The sequence below is a fragment of the Sphaeramia orbicularis genome, chromosome 22 (assembly GCF_902148855.1).
Source record: "Sphaeramia orbicularis chromosome 22, fSphaOr1.1, whole genome shotgun sequence".
NCBI lineage: Eukaryota > Metazoa > Chordata > Actinopteri > Kurtiformes > Apogonidae > Sphaeramia > Sphaeramia orbicularis.
The window spans coordinates 7,343,087-7,362,246 of record NC_043978.1 but is presented as its reverse complement, the minus strand read 5'-3'; the positions used below and the strand labels follow the sequence as shown (position 1 = coordinate 7,362,246).

Below are 19,160 nucleotides of genomic sequence, written 5' to 3'. Positions count from 1 at the left end.
TGAGCGATGGTCTTAAACTTTTGATCAGCTGATAAACAGCCTATTTCAGTTTACTTGTTGTTTTCAATAAATGACTTTTTCAAAGTGCTTTTGGTCTCACTCCCCCTTCTTGCTTTTGTATATTGTAGCTCTACTTAAAACCTCATTAAGATCCAAATGTGCAAAAGGTAAATTCTAGCTATTTTTCAACTGGTCTTAAGATTTTGATCAGGTCTGTACAAGGTGAGGGAGACGGACACGGAACACGGGAAACACGGATCAGCTCAGGTCCGACACGGAGATGAGGATGAGGAAGGGCACGGAGCGACACAGAGAAAATGACAGACAGGAGGAAGAGAAAAGAGACATTTATAGTGGACATTCAAGGAGAAGACAGACACACAGACATGGGACAAGACAAAGGACAGCTAGTGTTCATCTGTTAGAGTTCAGATTCAGACTGTGGACACAGAACAGATTCAGCTCCATAATGTCAGCGGGGACACAGGTAAGACACTGTCTGATTTGGCTTTAGTATGAAATAAATAAATACATATATTCATACATAGATAAATAACTAGATGTCCATATAATTAATTCCAGATCAAATACAGCAGGTGGTCCAACAGGAGGACCTGGTGCAGCCAAGGAAAGGCCAGAAATCTACAGTATTTAGTGCATTTGTTTCTTTTTTTCTTGAAAATGAGGAATACTGAAGTGTTTATATCGAAAAACTAAACTAATATGTGTTAGACTTATAACTGATGTATGTAAATGTGTAAAATTTAGAAGGAACCTGGTGCTTTAGAAGATGTTTTGTCTAAAGCTTGGTGTGGATTCCCCTAACATTTTGTGGAATGATGGGATATCTTAGAGCTGTTTGTTATTATTATTGTTGTTATTATTATTTTATTTTGTGATTTGGAATACAGTGTTACTGTTGGTAAATGAGAAAGAGTCAAAAATGTAATTAGGAAATCAATTTTATCTTGAAAATCAATATCTTTGGAAAAAAAATGCAATTTTCTCAGTTTTTTGCTCAAAATTCAGTTTTTTCCTGAAAATGACCAATATTCAAATATTCATATCTCACGAACGAATGAAGATAGAATAAAATTGTTTCTTGTGTTTAAAAGTTGAAGTTCTGTTCTTTCTTTTGATGTATTCAGTGTTCACATACTCCTAACACAACATTTTCAGTGAGCCTCCAAAGTTTAGTGAAAATAACCAAAAAGGCTGGCACTGGCTACCAACTCACTGGAAAATGCTCTGGTGGGGAAAGAGTTAAGTAGAAGTATGTATTCTTTGTACAGACAGTGTTTACATTTTAAAAGCCTTGTTGCATTTGAGAATGCATCCAATGGGGCATCACAATAAAATTAGGCATGATGTGTTAATTCCATGACAGGAGATATGTGATGTTACCTAAAATTAGTTTAATATCCCACATATATCGGCAGCAATATCGGTAGATATCGGAATCGGAAATTAAGCGTTGGACAATATCGGCATATCGGTTTTTGGCAAAAAAGCTAATATCGGACATCCCTAGTCTTAACCAGTTGGTACTGATCTGAACCAGTCTGTACTGTTCTGCACCAGTCTGAACCATGGTTATTATCATTAACGAAAACTAACGAAATAACAAAAACTAGAATTGTACCAACATTTTCGTTAACTGAAATACATAAAAACTATAATTAATAGAAAAAAAAAACGATAACTAACTGACATTGTATTGTGTGTTTACAAAACTAACTAAAACGGTATTTGTCAGCGTCGGATTGATATGAAATTGATTTATTTCCCTCAAGCTGTTTTAGCTAGTGGCCCCATATGACACTTCACGGTCCGTCACTTGTGTTCACTTGTGGTTTCCAGTCGTCTTCTGGTCCCCACTCTACCTGGAAACATGGAGACTAAAGTTGGAAGAAAGCAGCAGAGTCCTGTCTGGGATTTATTTGAATATGACAGAGAAGAAGAGAAAAGATACGACAAAACTGAAATTAATACTAAAACTAAACTAAAACTAAACATTTAGAAAAAATGAAAACTAATAAAAACTATCAAACCTGCTCTAAAAATGAACTAAAACGAATTGAATTAGACAAAAAAAAAGTCAAAACTAACTAAAACTAAACTATAATGAAAAATCCAAAACTATTAGAACCTTGGTGTGAACCAGTTTGAATCGGTCGGAACCAGTCTGTACTGGTCTAAACTGGTCTGTGCCTGTCTGAACCGTTTCACATAAGGAACCTCCTCCTGCTCAGGGGGGACTCACCTTCCCCTTGGTGCTCGGAATTCCCAGAGGGCATTGCTGCACTGCGGCCACCAGGGCGGTGACAGCTGCTGCGTACCCGGACACGGCTTCAGGGGACGACTTCAGCGCCACCAGACGCTCGGTGCAGCGGTCCAGCAGCAAGGAACACTGGGACGGCATCGCCATGGCGATGCAGCGCAGACACCAGGCGGCGGCTAAACGGGCCGAGTAGGCAGGATGAAGGAGGACAGAGACAACCGAGTCCAAAAGACCTGGAAGAAAAACAAAACAAAACAAAACAAAAAAACAATCATGGAATCAACTCTTCTGATGGGGATCTATAATTAAAGAGATCAATGACCTGAACACTGACATGTCAAACCTGCAAATGAGGAAGAGGAGGAGGAAGAGGAGAAAGAGGAGGAGGAGAGAGGGGAAGAGGAGAAGGAGGAAAAGAAGGAGGAGAAGGAGGAAGAGGAAGAGGAGGAGGAAAAGGAGGAGGAGGAAGAGGAGAAAGAGGAAGAGGAGGAAGAGGAGAAAGAGGAGGAGGAAGAGGGAGAGGAAGAAGCAGAGGAGTGTGGTTGTTCTATTTCTCTGAAACCCACATAATATATATGTGTGTGTGTGTGTGTGTGTGTGTGTGTGTGTCTCCACAGACCTGTGGAGGCGTCTGTCACCAGTGGTCCTGCTGTGGACCCCAGACCCTGGACCAGTGCTCCCAGCTCCATCAGACAACACACCAGGACATGCTGACTGGACGACACATCTGCACATGAACCTCTGCTCTCCACGTTTCCGTCGCTCAGGGCTGCGTCTATGCCCAACACACACACAAACACACACACACACACACACACACACACACACACACACACACACACAGAGGGGTTAGCTCCGCCCCTTGCTCCGCCCCCTTTGCTCCACCCCTTTGACAGCACTCACCGATGGTGCGTTTGTGCGCCGCCACGTACACACACAGCTGTTTGGCTGCGTTGGTCTGGGCCTTCTCCCCCAGCAGAGACCCCAGGGTGCTCCTTAGGATGAAGGAAACGCAGTGCCGCGTCACCACGGCGTCGCTCGCCGTCTGAGTTGCTTTACCGTGGGATGCCAACTCCATGAGCAGGGACAGGAAGGAGGAGAAGTTGGACTCCAACCAGGAGGCACCGAGGGAGGAGACAAAGACCACACAGGCCTGAGGAGTAGGAGGAGGAAGAGAAGGAGGAGGAAGAGGAGAAAGAGGAGGAGGAGGAAGAGGAAAAGGAGAAAGAGGAAGAGGAGAAGGAAGAGGAGGAGGAGGAGGAGGAGGAGGAAGAGTAGAAGGAGGAGGAGGAAGAGCAGGGACAGAAGTTGAGTGGTTGCCGTATCTGTCCGTTGTGAGGTCGTTGCCACGGTAACCCACCTGTGTGACCCCCATGCGGATGTCTTTGCTGACGGAGCTCGTCCCCTTCAACATGTCTCCGCTGGCTCGCAGAAACCCGGCCCCGCCCCTCAGGAAACCCCCCAACAACAGATCCATCACCTCCTCCAGGGACGTCCGACCCCGCCCACCCTGCCTGGGGGCTGCTGGGAAAAAAAACAAAACAAAACAAAAAACCACAGATTTGAGTTGATGTGCTGATCCTGGTTGATCAGATCAGATCCTTCAGACACTGAAGGAGTGAGTGGGCGTTACCGAGGCGCTGTGGCGGGGGCTCCACGGCTGCAGCCAACAGCGTCCCCAACAGCTCTGACACAGACACACGCACGCTGGAGCTGGAACCTTCAAAGGCCCTGAAGCACAGCGAGGCCACGTTGTCCAACTCTGAGGTCCACAGGAAGACCGCCTCCCTCTGCAGCTCCAGGAGACACTGGACACAGAAGACAGACTGAGACACACACCACCTGGACCTGGACCGAGACACAAAGACCATCTGGACCTGGACCTGGACTGAGACACAGAGACCATCTGGACCTGGACCGAGACACAGAGACCATCTGGACCTGGACCGAGACACAGAGACCATCTGGACCTGGACTGAGACACACAGACCACCTGGACTTGGACTGAGACACAGAGACCATCTGGACCTGGATCTGGACCGAGACACACAGACCATCTGGACCTGGACTGAGACACACAGACCACCTGGACTTGGACTGAGACACAGAGACCATCTGGACCTGGATCTGGACTGAGACACACAGACCATCTGGACCTGAACTGAGACACATAGACCATCTGGACCTGGACCTGGACTGGGACAAAGACCATCTGGACCTGGACTGAGACACACAGACCACCTGGACTTGGACTGAGACACAGAGACCATCTGGACCTGGATCTGGACCGAGACACACAGACCATCTGGACCTGGACTGAGACACACAGACCACCTGGACTTGGACTGAGACACAGAGACCATCTGGACCTGGATCTGGACTGAGACACACAGACCATCTGGACCTGAACTGAGACACATAGACCATCTGGACCTGGACCTGGACTGGGACAAAGACCATCTGGACCTGGTTTGAGACACACAGATCATCTGGACCTGGACCGAGACACAGAGACCATCTGGACCTGGACCGAGACACAGAGACCATCTGGACCTGGACGGAGACACAGAGACCATCTGGACCTGGACTGAGACACAGAGACCATCCGGACCTGGATCTGGACTGAGACACACAGACCATCTGGACCTGGACGGAGACACAGAGACCATCTGGACCTGGATCTGGACTGAGACACATAGATCATCTGGACCTGGACTGAAACATAGAGACCATCTGGACCTGGACTGAGACACATAGACACACATTCCTACTTCCTGCTTTGCTGCAGTGCAGATGCTTTGCTGCTTGCTCCCTGCTTTGCTTACATTCTTTCGATGATTTTTTTCTTATTCTGGACTAAAAGTTGCAGACAGAAGGTCTCTGATATTCTTTAATGAGCAGAGACATACTTCTTAAAAAACGAAGGACTTTTTTTTGCCATTTTTACTGTTTTATGACCACCTCAGTGCTTCTTGATCGTGGGCTGTCAACAGCACAGGCCTGTACCACTTCACTTGGAAAGACAGTGCTCAGCTAAGCTAATTAGCTTCAAGATGCCTGCTCTATCTGCAGACGACTTCGACAAACTTCTGCAGAAAATTACCGTGCTGGAGACTAAAATTCACCGCCTAGAAGTTAATGTGGAGGTAAAGGGACTAGGTGGAAATGACACCACCCTACCCCTGGCTCAAATTAGTGGACAGGGGCTGGCTAACACACAGCTAACGAGCACAGACAAAGCTACCACGAAACAGGTAGGCTCTGTTCTGTTTGATAAATCTACAAATAGTAGTCCTCCCTGGAACCACCTTGGAGCAAAGCCAAAGAACAAATCATTTCCATGGGTAATGGGAGGACGGTTAAGAGGCAGAGCACAGCGAGCTGAGGTATGTGATGAGACCGGCTGGCCTGCACTCCCTCCCAGACAAAGTGCCTCTTCAACCCCCCCAGAAGAACAAAGGTGAATGTGAATGTGCTGAGAAACTGGGGGCACAAAAGTGATGCACTAGATTGTTAAACTTAAAAAACATTCCCTGTGAATCACAGTCTGTCCCAACAATTATAGAGGATGTTCCTATGACATTAAGACTTGCTGTACTGAACATCAGATTGTTGGCTGGAAAAACATTTTTAATCAATGATTTTATCACGGAACACAACCTTGATTTTATGTTTTTAACTGAGACTTGGTTGGATCAAAACAACAGCACAGCTGTTCTCATTGAGTCAACCCCTCCCAACTATAGTTTTATTAGTGAGGCCAGAGTGAATCGGAGAAGAGGGGGAGTAGCAGTTTTATTCAAAAACTCTTTCCAATTTAAAAAATTATCTTTCAGTAATTTTTCTACTTTTGAATATGTGGCTCTTCAGCTGAAATCTTCCCCTCGAGCCATATTAGTAAATGTCTACAGGCCACCTAAATACTGTGCAGACTTTTTTGACGATTTTAATGAACTGCTGTCCATAATCTGTACTGAATATGACTGTATAATCATTGTTGGTGATTTTAACATCCATGTTGACAACCCCTGGGACAGAGGGGCTAAAGAACTGTACTGTACTCTGGACAGCTTTGGGCTGAGTCAGCATGTGTCAAAACCCACACAGAACAGGGGGCACACTCTGGACCTGCTGATCTCCAAGGGTTTAAACATACACAAGGTTGTTGTGAGCGATGTGGCCCTGTCTGATCACTGTTGTGTTTTCTTTGAGAGCTCTATCTCTGTGCACACAAGTAATCAGAGAGAAGTTATCAAGAAGCGATGCATTACTGAAAACACCAGTGAAATGTTTAATGTACTTTTTTCTTCTACAGCAACCCTGCCTTGTGGTTCAGTCAATGAGCTAGTGAATAACTTTAATTCTAAAATGTTAAATGTGATAGATGCCATTGCTCCCATTAAGTTGAAGGTTGTCTCTAGCAAGAAAAGATCTCCATGGAGAAATGCCATGGCAGTGAAAAATGAAAAAAGAGAGTGTCGGAAAGCTGAACACAGGTGGCAAAAATCAAATCTCCAGATTCATTTTGACATCTACAAAGAGAAACTTCAAATTTATAATCAACAGCTGAGGAATGCAAGGCAGTCTTTCTTCTCAAACATTATCACCAGAAACAAAAATAATGCTCGAGCACTGTTTTCTACTGTTGACAGACTAACAAACCCCCCTGTGTTAATATTAATAGCACCTGAACTTCACTCTGCCAGGGCCTGCAATGACTTTGCCTTGTTCTTTACAGAGAAAATTCAGCACATTAGACAGGCCGTGAATTCCTCAACACCAGGTTCAGGATCTGTGCTGTCTGAAAACCATTTAAACACCCTGACGCACTTTAATCCAATCAATGACAAAAATCTGGAGGACATTCTACACCAACTGAGCTCTTCCTACTGCTGTCTAGATGTTTTAACCACAGATTTTTTCAAAAAACTTTCACACATCATGGCATCTGACCTGTTACAGATTGTAAACGTGTCTCTAAGCTCAGGAGTCTTCCCACAGACCCTGAAAACAGCTGTTATTAAGCCACTCCTAAAAAAGAACACTCTAGAAAAGACCTCAATGAACAACTACAGGCCCATATCAAATCTTCCTTTTTTAGGTAAAATCATTGAAAAGGCTGTGTCCCAACAGGTAAACTACTTCTTAACAGTCAACAGCTGCTTTAACGTCTTTCAGTCAGGTTTTAGACCACATCACAGCACTGAGACAGCTCTGCTCAAAGTATTTAATGACATTCGCTTAAACACAGATCATGGCAGATCTTCAGTTTTAGTGTTACTGGACCTCAGTGCTGCATTCGACACAGTCGACCATGATATATTACTTGATTGACTGGAAAATTGGGTGGGACTATCTGGCACAGTTCTTGATTGGTTTGCATCCTACTTAAAGGGCAGGGATTATTTTGTGTCAATAGGTAACTTTAAATCTGAGCAGACCAAAATTACATGTGGAGTCCCCCAAGGCTCCATCCTGGGGCCCCTTCTGTTCAACATCTACATGCTTCCACTGGCTCAGGTCATAGAAAAAAACAAAACAGATTACCATTTCTATTCAGATGACACACAGCTCTACATTTCAATGTCCCCAGGTGACCATAGCCCCATACAAGCACTGGGTAAATGCATGGAGCAAATGTCTGAATGGATGGGCCATAACTTTCTTCAGTTAAACAGAGAAAAAACTGAGGTAGTCGTTTTCGGACCCAAGGAGGAACGTCTTAAAATCAGCATGCAGCTCCAGTCACTTCAGTTAAAAACCTCAGATCAGGCCAGGAATTTGGGTGTTGTCATGGATTCAGACCTGAATTTTAAAAATCACATACAAACAATTACAAAGTCAGCTTACTATCACCTCAAGAACATTTCTAGGATTAAAGGACTGATGTCGCAGCAGGACCTTGAAAAACTTGTCCATGCATTTATCTTTAGTCGAGTTGACTACTGTAACAGTATCTTCTCTGGTCTGCCTAAAAAGTCTATTCGACGACTGCAACTGATCCAGAATGCTGCTGCTCGAGTCCTCACTAAGACCAAGAGAGTGGACCACATCAGTCCAGTTCTGAGGTCTCTACACTGGCTCCCTGTCTCTCAGAGAATAGACTTCAAAATTCTCTTACTAGCATATAAAGCACTGAATGGTTCAGGCCCAAAATACATCAGAGACCTTCTAGTCCAGTATGAACCATCCAGACCACTCAGGTCATCTGGTGCAGGTCTGCTCTGTGTTCCCAAAGTCAGAACTAAACATGGAGAATCAGCGTTCAGTTTCTGTGCTCTGTATATCTGGAACAAACTACCAGAAAATATCAGGTCTGCTGAGAGTCTGAGTTCTTTTAAGTCCAGGTTAAAGACTCACCTGTTCACTGCTGCCTTTGACTAAAAGGCTTTTGACTTTTTAAATTTTAGATTCTCTTTGAAACTCTGCACTGCAACTCTTACTTTAATATGTGTGTGTTTTTATTTTTATTTTATTTTATTCTATTTTATTTTTTTTATTTTATGTGTTGTTTTATTAATCACCTTTTACATGTTTCTTTTATAATGTTTTAAATGTGTTTCTTTTTGTTTCTTTTATTTCAATCTCCTGTGTGAAGCACCTTGAATTGCCTTGTTGCTGAAATGTGCTATACAAATAAACTTGCCTTGCCTTGCCTTGACCATCTGGACCTGGACTGGGACACACAGACCATCTGGACCTGGTTTGAGACACACAGATCATCTGGACCTGGACTGAGACACAGAGACCACTTGGACCTGGCCCAAGAAACAGGGACCACGTGGACCTGGACTGAGACACAGAGACCATCTGGACCTGGACTGAGATACACAGACCATCTGGACCTGGACTGAGACACACAGACCATGTGGACCTGGACTGAGACACACAGACCATGTGGACCTGGACTGAGACACAGAAACCATCTGGACCTGGACCTGGACTGAGACACAGAGACCATCTGGACCTGGACTGAGACACACAGACCATCTGGACCTGGACCTGGACTGAGACACAGAGGGTGTATTCACACCAGGAAAGTCTGATAGTTCACTTGCTTTGGTCCGGACCAAATTTTTTTTTTTTTTTAATGTGGTGCGGTTCGCATTCACACTGTACATTTTTGTAAGTGGACCAAAATCTGTAAACAAAACCACGTGCGCTGAGGTCGTTCATCCATTGGACAGAAATGAACTGTCGATTAAAGTGCTCAGTCCAAAGTGAAAGGAGAGAATCATGGAAATTTTGCGTGCTGTTTTTGTTATCGTCATAGCAGTTTTTACAGATGCAGATGTGTGCACAAGTGTTTGAGCAGCAAGAGCGTTTGATGCAACGTTAGGTTTACAGTATTGTAGAATTCATTTCTCAACGATGCAGACATAGGGCAAGACAGCTACGGAGGACAGCGCTCTTGTGCACATCATGTTGTGACTGTTGGTCTGATTCACACGAGACGGAACAAGTATGAAGCTGGAATTCTGCTAGTATATGAAAAGACCGTTATCAAAAAGCATTAGTTCTCCGTACTGCTGACCTGTGTGTATCTATCCTATATCACTGTTCAGTTTAACCAGGGACAGAATTCCTTAACGCAGGTAAAGTTTGCTGGGGCTGATGAAGTCGTTTATTATTTTTTATGTCAAGCACAACAGACAAATCTAAACTTCATCCTAACCATTCTCTCGCTGAACAAGCTGAAAACGTCGGAGTTTTTATGTGTCCTTTCTAGCAGTTGTGTTATATGTACATCTGCTCAGATGTCCAAAAGGCACCGTGTCTCTTCCGAGCTCCAAGTTTGACCACAGCTCATTTTCAGCTCCGTAGCCTATTCTCACTCTGAGCGGTTCTCTGGTAAAACTCTGTTGTCCATAATGCTCGACACACGACGGGAGCTCGTTAGGTACAAAAACCCCAACTGTGTCGGATCGGGTCCGGGCTATTTTCACACCTCAAACGAACCGCACCAGGGTTCGTATGGAACTGCACCGAGACCACCTCTTCAACTGGGTCTCGGTTCGCTTGTTTGGTCCGGAACAGAGTTCGGTAGTTTTTATTCACACCAGCCCAAAAGGTCCGAACCAAGGGAGCAAACGAACTCTGGTCCGTTTTAAACTGACTAAACAAGGCAGGTGTGAATACACCCAGAGACTATCTGGACCTGGACTGAGACACACAGACCATCTGGACCTGGACCGAGACACCGAGACCATCTGGACCTGGACTGCGACCCACAGACCATCTGGACCTGGACTTGGACACACAGACCATCTGGACTTGGACTTCACAGGGACATTCGGTCCACTTGTTTTCCAGGATATAAACCTGTGTGAATGTTGGTGGAAAAGGGGCTGATGTTAACATGTCGAACAGGAGCTGGTCGTCATGGCGACCGTTACCTTGGCAGCGGCGCAGCGGACGGCCATGGAGCGGTCGGTCAGGCAGGTCCTCGCCGCCTTGTAGACATCGCGATGACAGGAGATGGCGCCGACGCCCAAACCACAAAGGATCTTCTCCAGACAGAGCATGATCTCATACCGACCCTGAGACTGAAATGGGGACATAGAACCAGAGACATAGAACCAATCAGACATAGAACCAGAGACATAGAACCAGAGACATAGAACCAATCAGACATAGAACCAGAGGCATAGAACCAATGAGACATAGAACCAGAGACATTGAACCAATCAGACATGTGGAACCGACTGAGACTGAAACAGAGACATAGAACCAATCAGACATAGAACCAATCAGACGCGTGAAACCGACTGATGGACAGACCGGAGACACATGGACTTGTTTGACTCTAAAACATACAGAATAGTTTGTATTTGTCATTATTTATCAGTTACTGTGTTATTCAGTTGTTCACACACTTTTTTCAAGATCAGATTAAAAAATACTTTTTCGGCTCATTTTCACATTTTTCCAGCACAGGTCCCTTTATCACTGGGCTCAAATCCATATACTAATTTTTTTCACTTTTTATCACAATGATGTACATTGTATCTATGGGATGTAACCATATGAACATTTCATATCACGGTTATTGTGACCAAAATTATCACGCTTATCATTATCGCGGTATTGTTGAAATGTGCTCAAAATGTTCTAAAAGTACTCATACACACACTGAAATAATTTAATAAAGTTGCATTTTGAAGAAAAATAAAATAAAATAATAGGCACAATGTACCTTCTGTGGCAGAAACATTCAAATATTAACATGTAAACACCAAACATTCTCTCTCTATTTTCTCTTTTTCACTCTCTTTTTCTCTCTTTATTGATCTCTCTCTATTTTTCTCTCTTTCTCTCTCTCTAATTGTATCATGTATAAACATCTCAAAATATGTTTCATAACAGCAAAAAGTTTTGAAATTTAAAAAAGAACGCAAAGTTTTATCCAAAAAGGGGTGTTCTTCAGACACGCTGGCATCGAGACAAAGATTAAAATCAAACTGCACCTGGAGTCGACCTGAGAACACCTGGAATGGACTTTTTGGATGGAGAGTTTTATTTTTCTAAACGTATCACCTCTGTGTAAGTAGCTTTGGCTGGACCTCCAACCTGGCAGTTAGAATTAAAAATAAATCCATTAAATAAATCACATCACAGAGTTAAAATTCCAAACATTTCCAAGGCCTTTCAGGACCCATGTGAACCCTGGACATTACTGGGGTTTAAAGGTTGTACTGGTACAAACATGGAACCTGCTTCTCTGGTTCCATGCGTCCGTTTCAGCCTTCCCCATTTCCTCACCTCTGCGTTCTTCATGGCCTTCATCAGGTTGGAGAACGTGTCTTTGAAGGAGGCGATGAGCATCCGCCCCAGCTGTTGGTACAGAGAACCCAGACAGGCCACGGCGGCACTGAAGCAGGGAGAGAATCAAGTCAAATACAAAAAGAGTCAGAATTTTACAAGAATAAAATCAAAAAAATATTGAGAGTAAAGCCATAATTAAAAAAAAAAAACTCAATTCAACAAACATAATGTCATACTTTGATGAAATTAAAGTCATCATATTTCAAAAATAAAGCCATAATATTACGAGAATAATAGCGTAATTTAAATAAATAAATAAAATAAAAATATCCTAATTTCCAGAATACAGTCGTACCCACTGGTCTGAGCCTATTAGCCCTGCCTACCAAATACTGAGGCCATTAGCCCAGCCCACCAAATACTGAGGCCATTAGCCCAGCCCACCAAATACTGAGGCCATTAGCCCAGCCCACCAAATACTGAGGCCATTAGCCCAGCCCACCAAATACTGAGGCTATTAGCCCCGCCCACCAAATACTGAGGCTATTAGCCCCGCCCACCAAATACTGAGAGTATTAGCCTCGCCCACCAAATACTGAGCCTATTAGCCTCGCCCACCAAATACTGAGCCTATCAGCCCTGCCCACCAAATACTGAGCCTATCAGCCCTGCCCCCCAAAAACTGAGCCTATTAGCCCCGCCCAACCAAGTACTGAGCCTATTAGCCCCGCCCACCAAATACTGAGCCTATTAGCCCCGCCTACCAAATACTGAGCCTATTAGCCCTGCCCTCCAAATACTGAGTCTATTAGTCCCGCCCACCAAATACTGAGCCTATTAGCCCAGCCCACCAAATACTGAGCCTATTAGCCCAGCCCACCAAATACTGAGCCTATTCACCCCGCCCACCAAATACTGAGACTATTCGCCCCACCCACCAAATACTGTGTTCTAATGGCACTGTGTGCTTTGACAGACGTCTTTTTTCCCAGAGGCCCTGAATGCAGCGTTAGGACTTACAGCCGGGTCGGGAGTCCTGACGGAGAGTCGTCTTTGCTGCGGATGATGTCATTGCACCTCTCGACCAATAGGCTGGCGGGGAGGGGGTCTCCAAGGCGGAGCAGCAGGGCGAGGCAGTGGGCGAGCAGCCAGCGGGTGGGCGGACCCGGGGAGCCAATCAGAACGGCCGACAGCTGCTCCACCAGATGCCGCTGGTTCTGTCTGATGGCAACCTGGTGGGCGGAGTCAGACACCAGTCAAATTCATATAAACCACAGGTTTATAAGCAAATAATCAACCAGCTAATAATAAAACACTTAATTATGTACTGAATATACATTAAAGAGCATTTTCTCTTCCGTATTAGAAACAGTATTTATTTACTCAACTGTTCTGAACCCTGCGGTGTAGAAACATTATTTATTTAATAAACTGTTCTGAACCCTGTGGTGTAGAAACATTATATATTTAATAAACTGTTCTGAACCCTGTGGTGTAGAAACAGTATATATTTAATAAACTGTTCTGAACCCTGCGATGTCCAACCACAGAACCACAGCAGAACAGAAGGTCAGAAGTTTTCGAATGTTGGTTTGTTTTTTCTATTTCATCAGTTTAAGCCATAAACATAAATACCACAGACTCAATAACTGTCACATTTGAACCCTTTAAATGTCATGTTTGAGATGGAAAAAAAAACCAACATTTTTTTATGGGAAAAAAACCCAAACTTTTTTTTCCATATTCTCCAGAAATGCCCTGACTCCCTCTGTCCTCCAAAGTCCTTCATGTCCACACACTGATCTGACAGAACTCTGAGGTCCATCCAGTCCATCTAGACCATCTAGACCACTACACAGTCCACATGCAGGAAACCTGGGGCTTCTAGAACCTCCAACAGGAGCTAGAACCTTCATGTGTCCAGCTCCTCTACTGTGGAACCACCTCCTGCCTCAGTCCAAGAGGAGACACTGCCTGGACGATGAAGAGGACGAAGACAACTGTCCTTTAGATAAAGACTAGAGTTAGGACGGATCAGACTGATCTGAGTTCAGCTCAAACCAATTTAGACTGGGATTAGACTAGAGTTAGAACAGACCAGACTGATCTGAGTTCAGCTCAGATAAATTTAGACTGGGATTAGACTAGAGTTAGGATGGATCAGACTCATATCAAATATTCCAATAAAAAACATTAAATTTTATTCAACTATTGTTCAGATATTGGGTTATGCAATTCCGAAAACATGTTTGGTGACGTATTTTGGATTTATTATTGGTAATAATGTAAGAAAAAATGATGGATATTTGTTTACAATTCTATTTGCAGCCTGTAAAAAGACTACTACCAAAAAATGGTGCAGATTAGAACCACCTACAACTAACGACTGGATACAAACTGTGATTGGAAAATTTGAGATGTAGATTCTGACCCATAGACTGAGGACTGAAGAAGAACAGAGTCAGGATAAATGGAAGAAATGGACAATTTTCATTTCAATGTCACACTACTAAAAACAACTGTTAGTCACAAGGTTTTCTTGTAGTCAGTGTATCCCAAATGTCCCCTATGTTTGTCTTGGTTTGTAATGTACAGGGTGGGGAAGCAAAATTTACAATGAACATTTAGTTGTTTTTTCTCAGCAGGCACTACGTCAGTTGTTTTGAAACCAAACATATATTGATGTCATAATCATACCTAACACTATTATCCATACCTTTTCAGAAACTTTTGCCCATATGAGTAATCAGGAAAGCAAATGTCAAAGAGTGTGTGATTTGCTGAATGCACTCGTCACACCAAAGGAGATTTCAAAAATAGTTGGAGTGTCCATAAAGACTGTTTATAATGGAAAGAAGAGAATGACTATGAGCAAAACTATTACGAGAAAGTCTGGAAGATACTATTAAAAAAGAATGGGAGAAGTTGTCACCCGAATATTTGAGGAACACTTGCGCAAGTTTCAGGAAGTGTGTGAAGGCAGTTATTGAGAAAGAAGGAGGACACACAGAATAAAAACATTTTCTATTATGTCAATTTTCTTGTGGCAAATAAATTCTCATGACTTTCAATAAACTAATTGGTCATACACTGTCTTTCAGTCCCTGCCTCAAAATATTGTAAATTTTGCTTCCCCACCCTGTACATAAAATAAACAATCAAAATAAAGTTTAGAGAAAAAAAAAAGAACATTTAATTTAATTTATTTTAGGTAATCATTGTTACCATATTTGCTGTGTCAATGTAAAAAAAAACTTGGAAAATTTGGAGCAAGATTAAAAACACAAGATAAGATCTGGAAAAGTCATGTGATTTGACATTTTTCTCTTTGAGTTTCCATTTGTTTGGCACCAAAAACAGCTTCAAATGATCAGAAAAACCCCTGAGTTTGCATTAAATGTTAAAAACCGTCCTCATTAAACCCACCTGAGTTTGTCCTGTTACTTTAAAAGTGGCAGAACTGGTGTTAAAACAGTTTTAAATCCAATATAATTAATGTGACATTTCAGTCAAACTCCTTAAATTAAAGCTAAAAGTCTGAACTTGAATCCCATGGGACTCATTTCAGACCCACTGTGGACGTGGACAGAGGACACAATACTGTCCAAGTCCTTCTGGACTGGACCTTCCAGTGTCACCAAAACCTGAACCGGGTCTAGACCAGGTCCAGGTCCCCAACAGGACTCACCCGGTCTGTGGTGGGGAGGGTCTTCTTCAGGTGACTCAGCCATGAGAAGATAAACTCCGCCCTCTGGTGGTCGCTCAGCTGACGGACCGCCTCCTCATCCAGAAGGAGACACTGAGTGCGCTCCATCACGAGACTCCACCCCCTCCTGCTCTTCTTCTTGTGTCAGTGGAAGACAACCCCGTCCTGGTCCATCACTGTCAGTAAAAGACACAAACACCAGTTAACAGGAGGACGGACACAGAGATGGACACGGAGGCGCTGTGGATGGAGATGCTGTGAACGGAGACACAGTGGACGAAGACACAATGGATGGAGACACCATGGACAGAGATACCGTGGACGGAGACACAGTGGACGGAGACGCCGTGGACGGAGACGCTGTAGAACACCTCCACACCAGGACAAACCCAGTCTTTTGAGGCTCTGGTCTCAGTTTGGACAGAACCAGGTCGGTCTTTGTTTCCCAGTGAAAGAGAATGAAGCTGATCAGAACCAGAACCAAATTTGAGACACAGACATGAATAATTCAAGAGCAGAGACGGAACTACAACAACACACACACAAAAAAAAAAACACACACTACCACACACTGTCCACAAAAAAATACACACACACACTCTAGACAGAATCATCCAGAGGGCTGTCTCTATAATCTGTCTGAGACTGTGGTGGACAGGAGGACACTTCAAAATCTGGTCTCCATCCTGGACAGTGATGTTCACTGTCTCCAAAAGACACTGGCCAGACAGAGGGACACCTTCAACAGACACACACATGTAAAAAAATAAATAAAACACACACATCTACAAAAAAATAAAACACACACTTTAAAAAAAATAAAATACACACTTTAAAAAAATAAAACACACACATCTAAAAAATAAAACACACACTTAAAAAAAAAACACAAACACGTAAAAAAAAATAAAGCACAAACATCTGAAAAATAAAACACACACACCTAAAAAAATAAAACACACACATGTAAAATAATAAAACACACATGTAAAAAAAAAAAAAACACACGTAAAAAAAAATAAAACACACGTCTGTTTCATCAGATCTGATTGTGTGTCACTGGTCAAACATAGAAATAATAAATATTGCATCTGTTTTATTATTATTTTCATCCCATTTTGAACCAAATCCTTCAGGTGTGATTCTTTGTTGATGTGTGACAGTCAGTAAAAACTAACACTTGTTATAAACACATGAACTGCCTTCACTTTAGCTCCAGGGTGTGAATTACATTCCATCACAAACACCTTTTATTGTGTCATTTATTATATTTAATTATCTGGAATTAACTTAAGACAACTTCACTTTAATGCTTCATTTACGGTTCATTCCACGTACAATTTACCCGAATAGCCGGATTTCTGTTTTACAACAAACCCACAAACGCACAGAATAGAACTGAAAATACGCAGAGTAGAGTTTCCCTCAGTGCCTAAAAACAAACTTTAACAGAAAAAAAACAAAAAACAAAACGATTTCTGATGAAACTACTAACATTAGCAGGAGGCTAACAGGCTGATGCTAACACCGGGGGCTAACAGTTAGCTAACAACCTGAACTTACCTCACGAACCGAGACAAAATTAGGCGGAAATGTTCACCTGTTATGGTCGGAACAATGTGTCTTCTACCAAGAGAAGGACAGTCCACAAAACACCGACAGAAAGTTTATAGACGGGTATTTTTTTCTGCTTTAAAGGAGTTGAAACACATGAGAAGACATTAACTTCCGCTAAACTGTCCCGACACTTCCGGTACGGATTTTTAAAATAAAATACACAGACACTGTTTATCATTAGAAGTGTCAGAAGTCCTCATGGAAGAAACCGTATGCGAACAAATTATCTCTAATTTAGATTTATGGGATTCACCACCAGTGTTTTCTAATGTTTTTCTTTTACTCCAAGTGAGAAAAAAAAAAAAAAAAATGTTCGAGTGCGTTTTAGGAAAATAAGAGACAAACATCCCATCCTCTAACGAACACAGGACACAAAATACAAACGAATTTACAATATTTTATGTTTGAGAAGAATTTCTATGATTGATTATTAAATTTGTGGGTGAAAAATATTTTATTTATCAATCGAGCATCTGACTGGGCACCTACAAAATAATAAAAACAAATAAACAAAACAATGGAAATAAATATTTTTCACTTTTTAACTTGTCATTGATCAGATTTGTTTATGTCATGATGGTCCGTAGATATATAAAAAATAAAATAAAGGGGGTGGGGGTGTTCCAAAAAGTTCTTTCAGATTTTTTTTTTTTTTTTTTCATATTTATTTATTTCCTGTTCTACAGAATACAGTGGAAACATAAAGAATACAGTCCAATATTAATCTAACAACATGAACAGAACAGAACCAGGGGACAAAATATACAGGCAGAAATAGTCCATCACTTTACGTAAAGAGTATAAGTGTTACATAGATCAGTGGTTCTAATAGCTGTTTTATTTTCAGAGTATTGAATACTTGAAATATATTGTTTAAGTTCAATTTTAAAGATTAAAAAAGAAGGTTTGTGATCGGAGAATTTGGATTCATGAAAATGATATTTTGCTTAAAACAGAATTAGATTGATGATGTAATATTGATATAATATTGGTATGGTATGGAATGGTATTTGATTAAACTGTTCATATCTTCTCATTTGATCATGTTGGTTTTTCTTCTATAAATAAACTCTGACTGGTTTTCCACGGATGGACGTATTTGTCCAAACGGTTCTGTTTCTATAATAATCGACCACAGCTGTTTTCTGTTGGATCCTCCACAGTCCTGGTCCCACGGAGGTCAGAGGTCACTTCCATCTAATAACAGACACAAACAGGTCATCAGTCAGTGACATCATCAGACTAAAGGCATCAACGTTCTGTTCAAGTGATCGAATATGATCCGTGATGAACTTTATCACAAACATAAGTAACAATCAAATAGAAAATAACTAAAGGAAAAAAGAGAGATTATAAATGATTCAGCTTCAGTTCAATAATAAAAACACGTATGTGATGTTTCAGCGTCAGTTTAATAAATATGGATAATCATTAATGTTCTAATTGAATAAAATGCTGTTGAAGGTTGAAGCTGTTTTTGTCTCCATGTCCAAAAACTTTAGGGACATCCTGTATAAACACACTGTCCTTCTGTTCTTCAGCATCTCCACCCGTGGACTGACCTCAGATGCTGGAGTTTACAGTCTGGACTCTGGACCTGGGGCCTCATGTATAAAGACTTGCGTGGATTTCATACTGAAACCTGAGTGTACGCCCAAATCCAGAAAAGTCCGAACGCACAAAAAAATCCAGATGTATAAAACTGAGCGTACGCCCGAATCCAAGTACACTTCCTTTATTCATCCCAATCAGCGTGGAATTCACCGCATATGTTGGAGACCTGACTCCTCC

General features: G+C 42.3%; 2 protein-coding genes across 10 annotated transcripts in view; both read right to left on the bottom strand.

Annotated features, from left to right (window-relative positions):
• LOC115413898 (HEAT repeat-containing protein 5A-like) overlaps positions 1-15,860 on the bottom strand; it is a 51,756-nt gene extending 35,896 nt beyond the window's left edge. The window contains exons 1-8 of the mRNA XM_030127036.1: positions 15,735-15,860; positions 13,067-13,278; positions 12,044-12,152; positions 10,678-10,827; positions 3,915-4,089; positions 3,642-3,805; positions 3,185-3,434; positions 2,264-2,514 (exon numbers count right to left, since the gene is read on the bottom strand). Of these exons, the coding sequence (XP_029982896.1) occupies positions 2,264-2,514; positions 3,185-3,434; positions 3,642-3,805; positions 3,915-4,089; positions 10,678-10,827; positions 12,044-12,152; positions 13,067-13,278; positions 15,735-15,860 (1,437 nt within the window). The remainder of the gene's footprint in view (positions 1-2,263; positions 2,515-3,184; positions 3,435-3,641; positions 3,806-3,914; positions 4,090-10,677; positions 10,828-12,043; positions 12,153-13,066; positions 13,279-15,734) is intronic.
• Positions 1-17,488, bottom strand: part of LOC115413570 (HEAT repeat-containing protein 5A-like) — a 54,678-nt gene extending 37,190 nt beyond the window's left edge. For 4 of the 9 annotated variants that reach the window (XM_030126520.1, XM_030126526.1, XM_030126524.1 and 1 more), the window contains exons 1-10: positions 17,353-17,488; positions 15,735-15,928; positions 13,067-13,278; positions 12,044-12,152; positions 10,678-10,827; positions 3,915-4,089; positions 3,642-3,805; positions 3,185-3,434; positions 2,901-3,056; positions 2,264-2,514 (exon numbers count right to left, since the gene is read on the bottom strand). In XM_030126520.1, coding sequence (XP_029982380.1) covers positions 2,264-2,514; positions 2,901-3,056; positions 3,185-3,434; positions 3,642-3,805; positions 3,915-4,089; positions 10,678-10,827; positions 12,044-12,152; positions 13,067-13,278; positions 15,735-15,860 — 1,593 coding nt within the window. In that variant the 5' untranslated portion in view covers positions 15,861-15,928; positions 17,353-17,488. Of the gene's footprint in view, positions 1-2,263; positions 2,515-2,900; positions 3,057-3,184; positions 3,435-3,641; positions 3,806-3,914; positions 4,090-10,677; positions 10,828-12,043; positions 12,153-13,066; positions 13,279-15,734; positions 15,929-16,068; positions 16,189-17,315 lie in introns of all 9 variants that reach the window. The other 5 variants (XM_030126523.1, XM_030126525.1, XM_030126528.1 and 2 more) reach the window with 3 other exon arrangements.
• Positions 17,489-19,160: the final 1,672 nt, after the last annotated feature.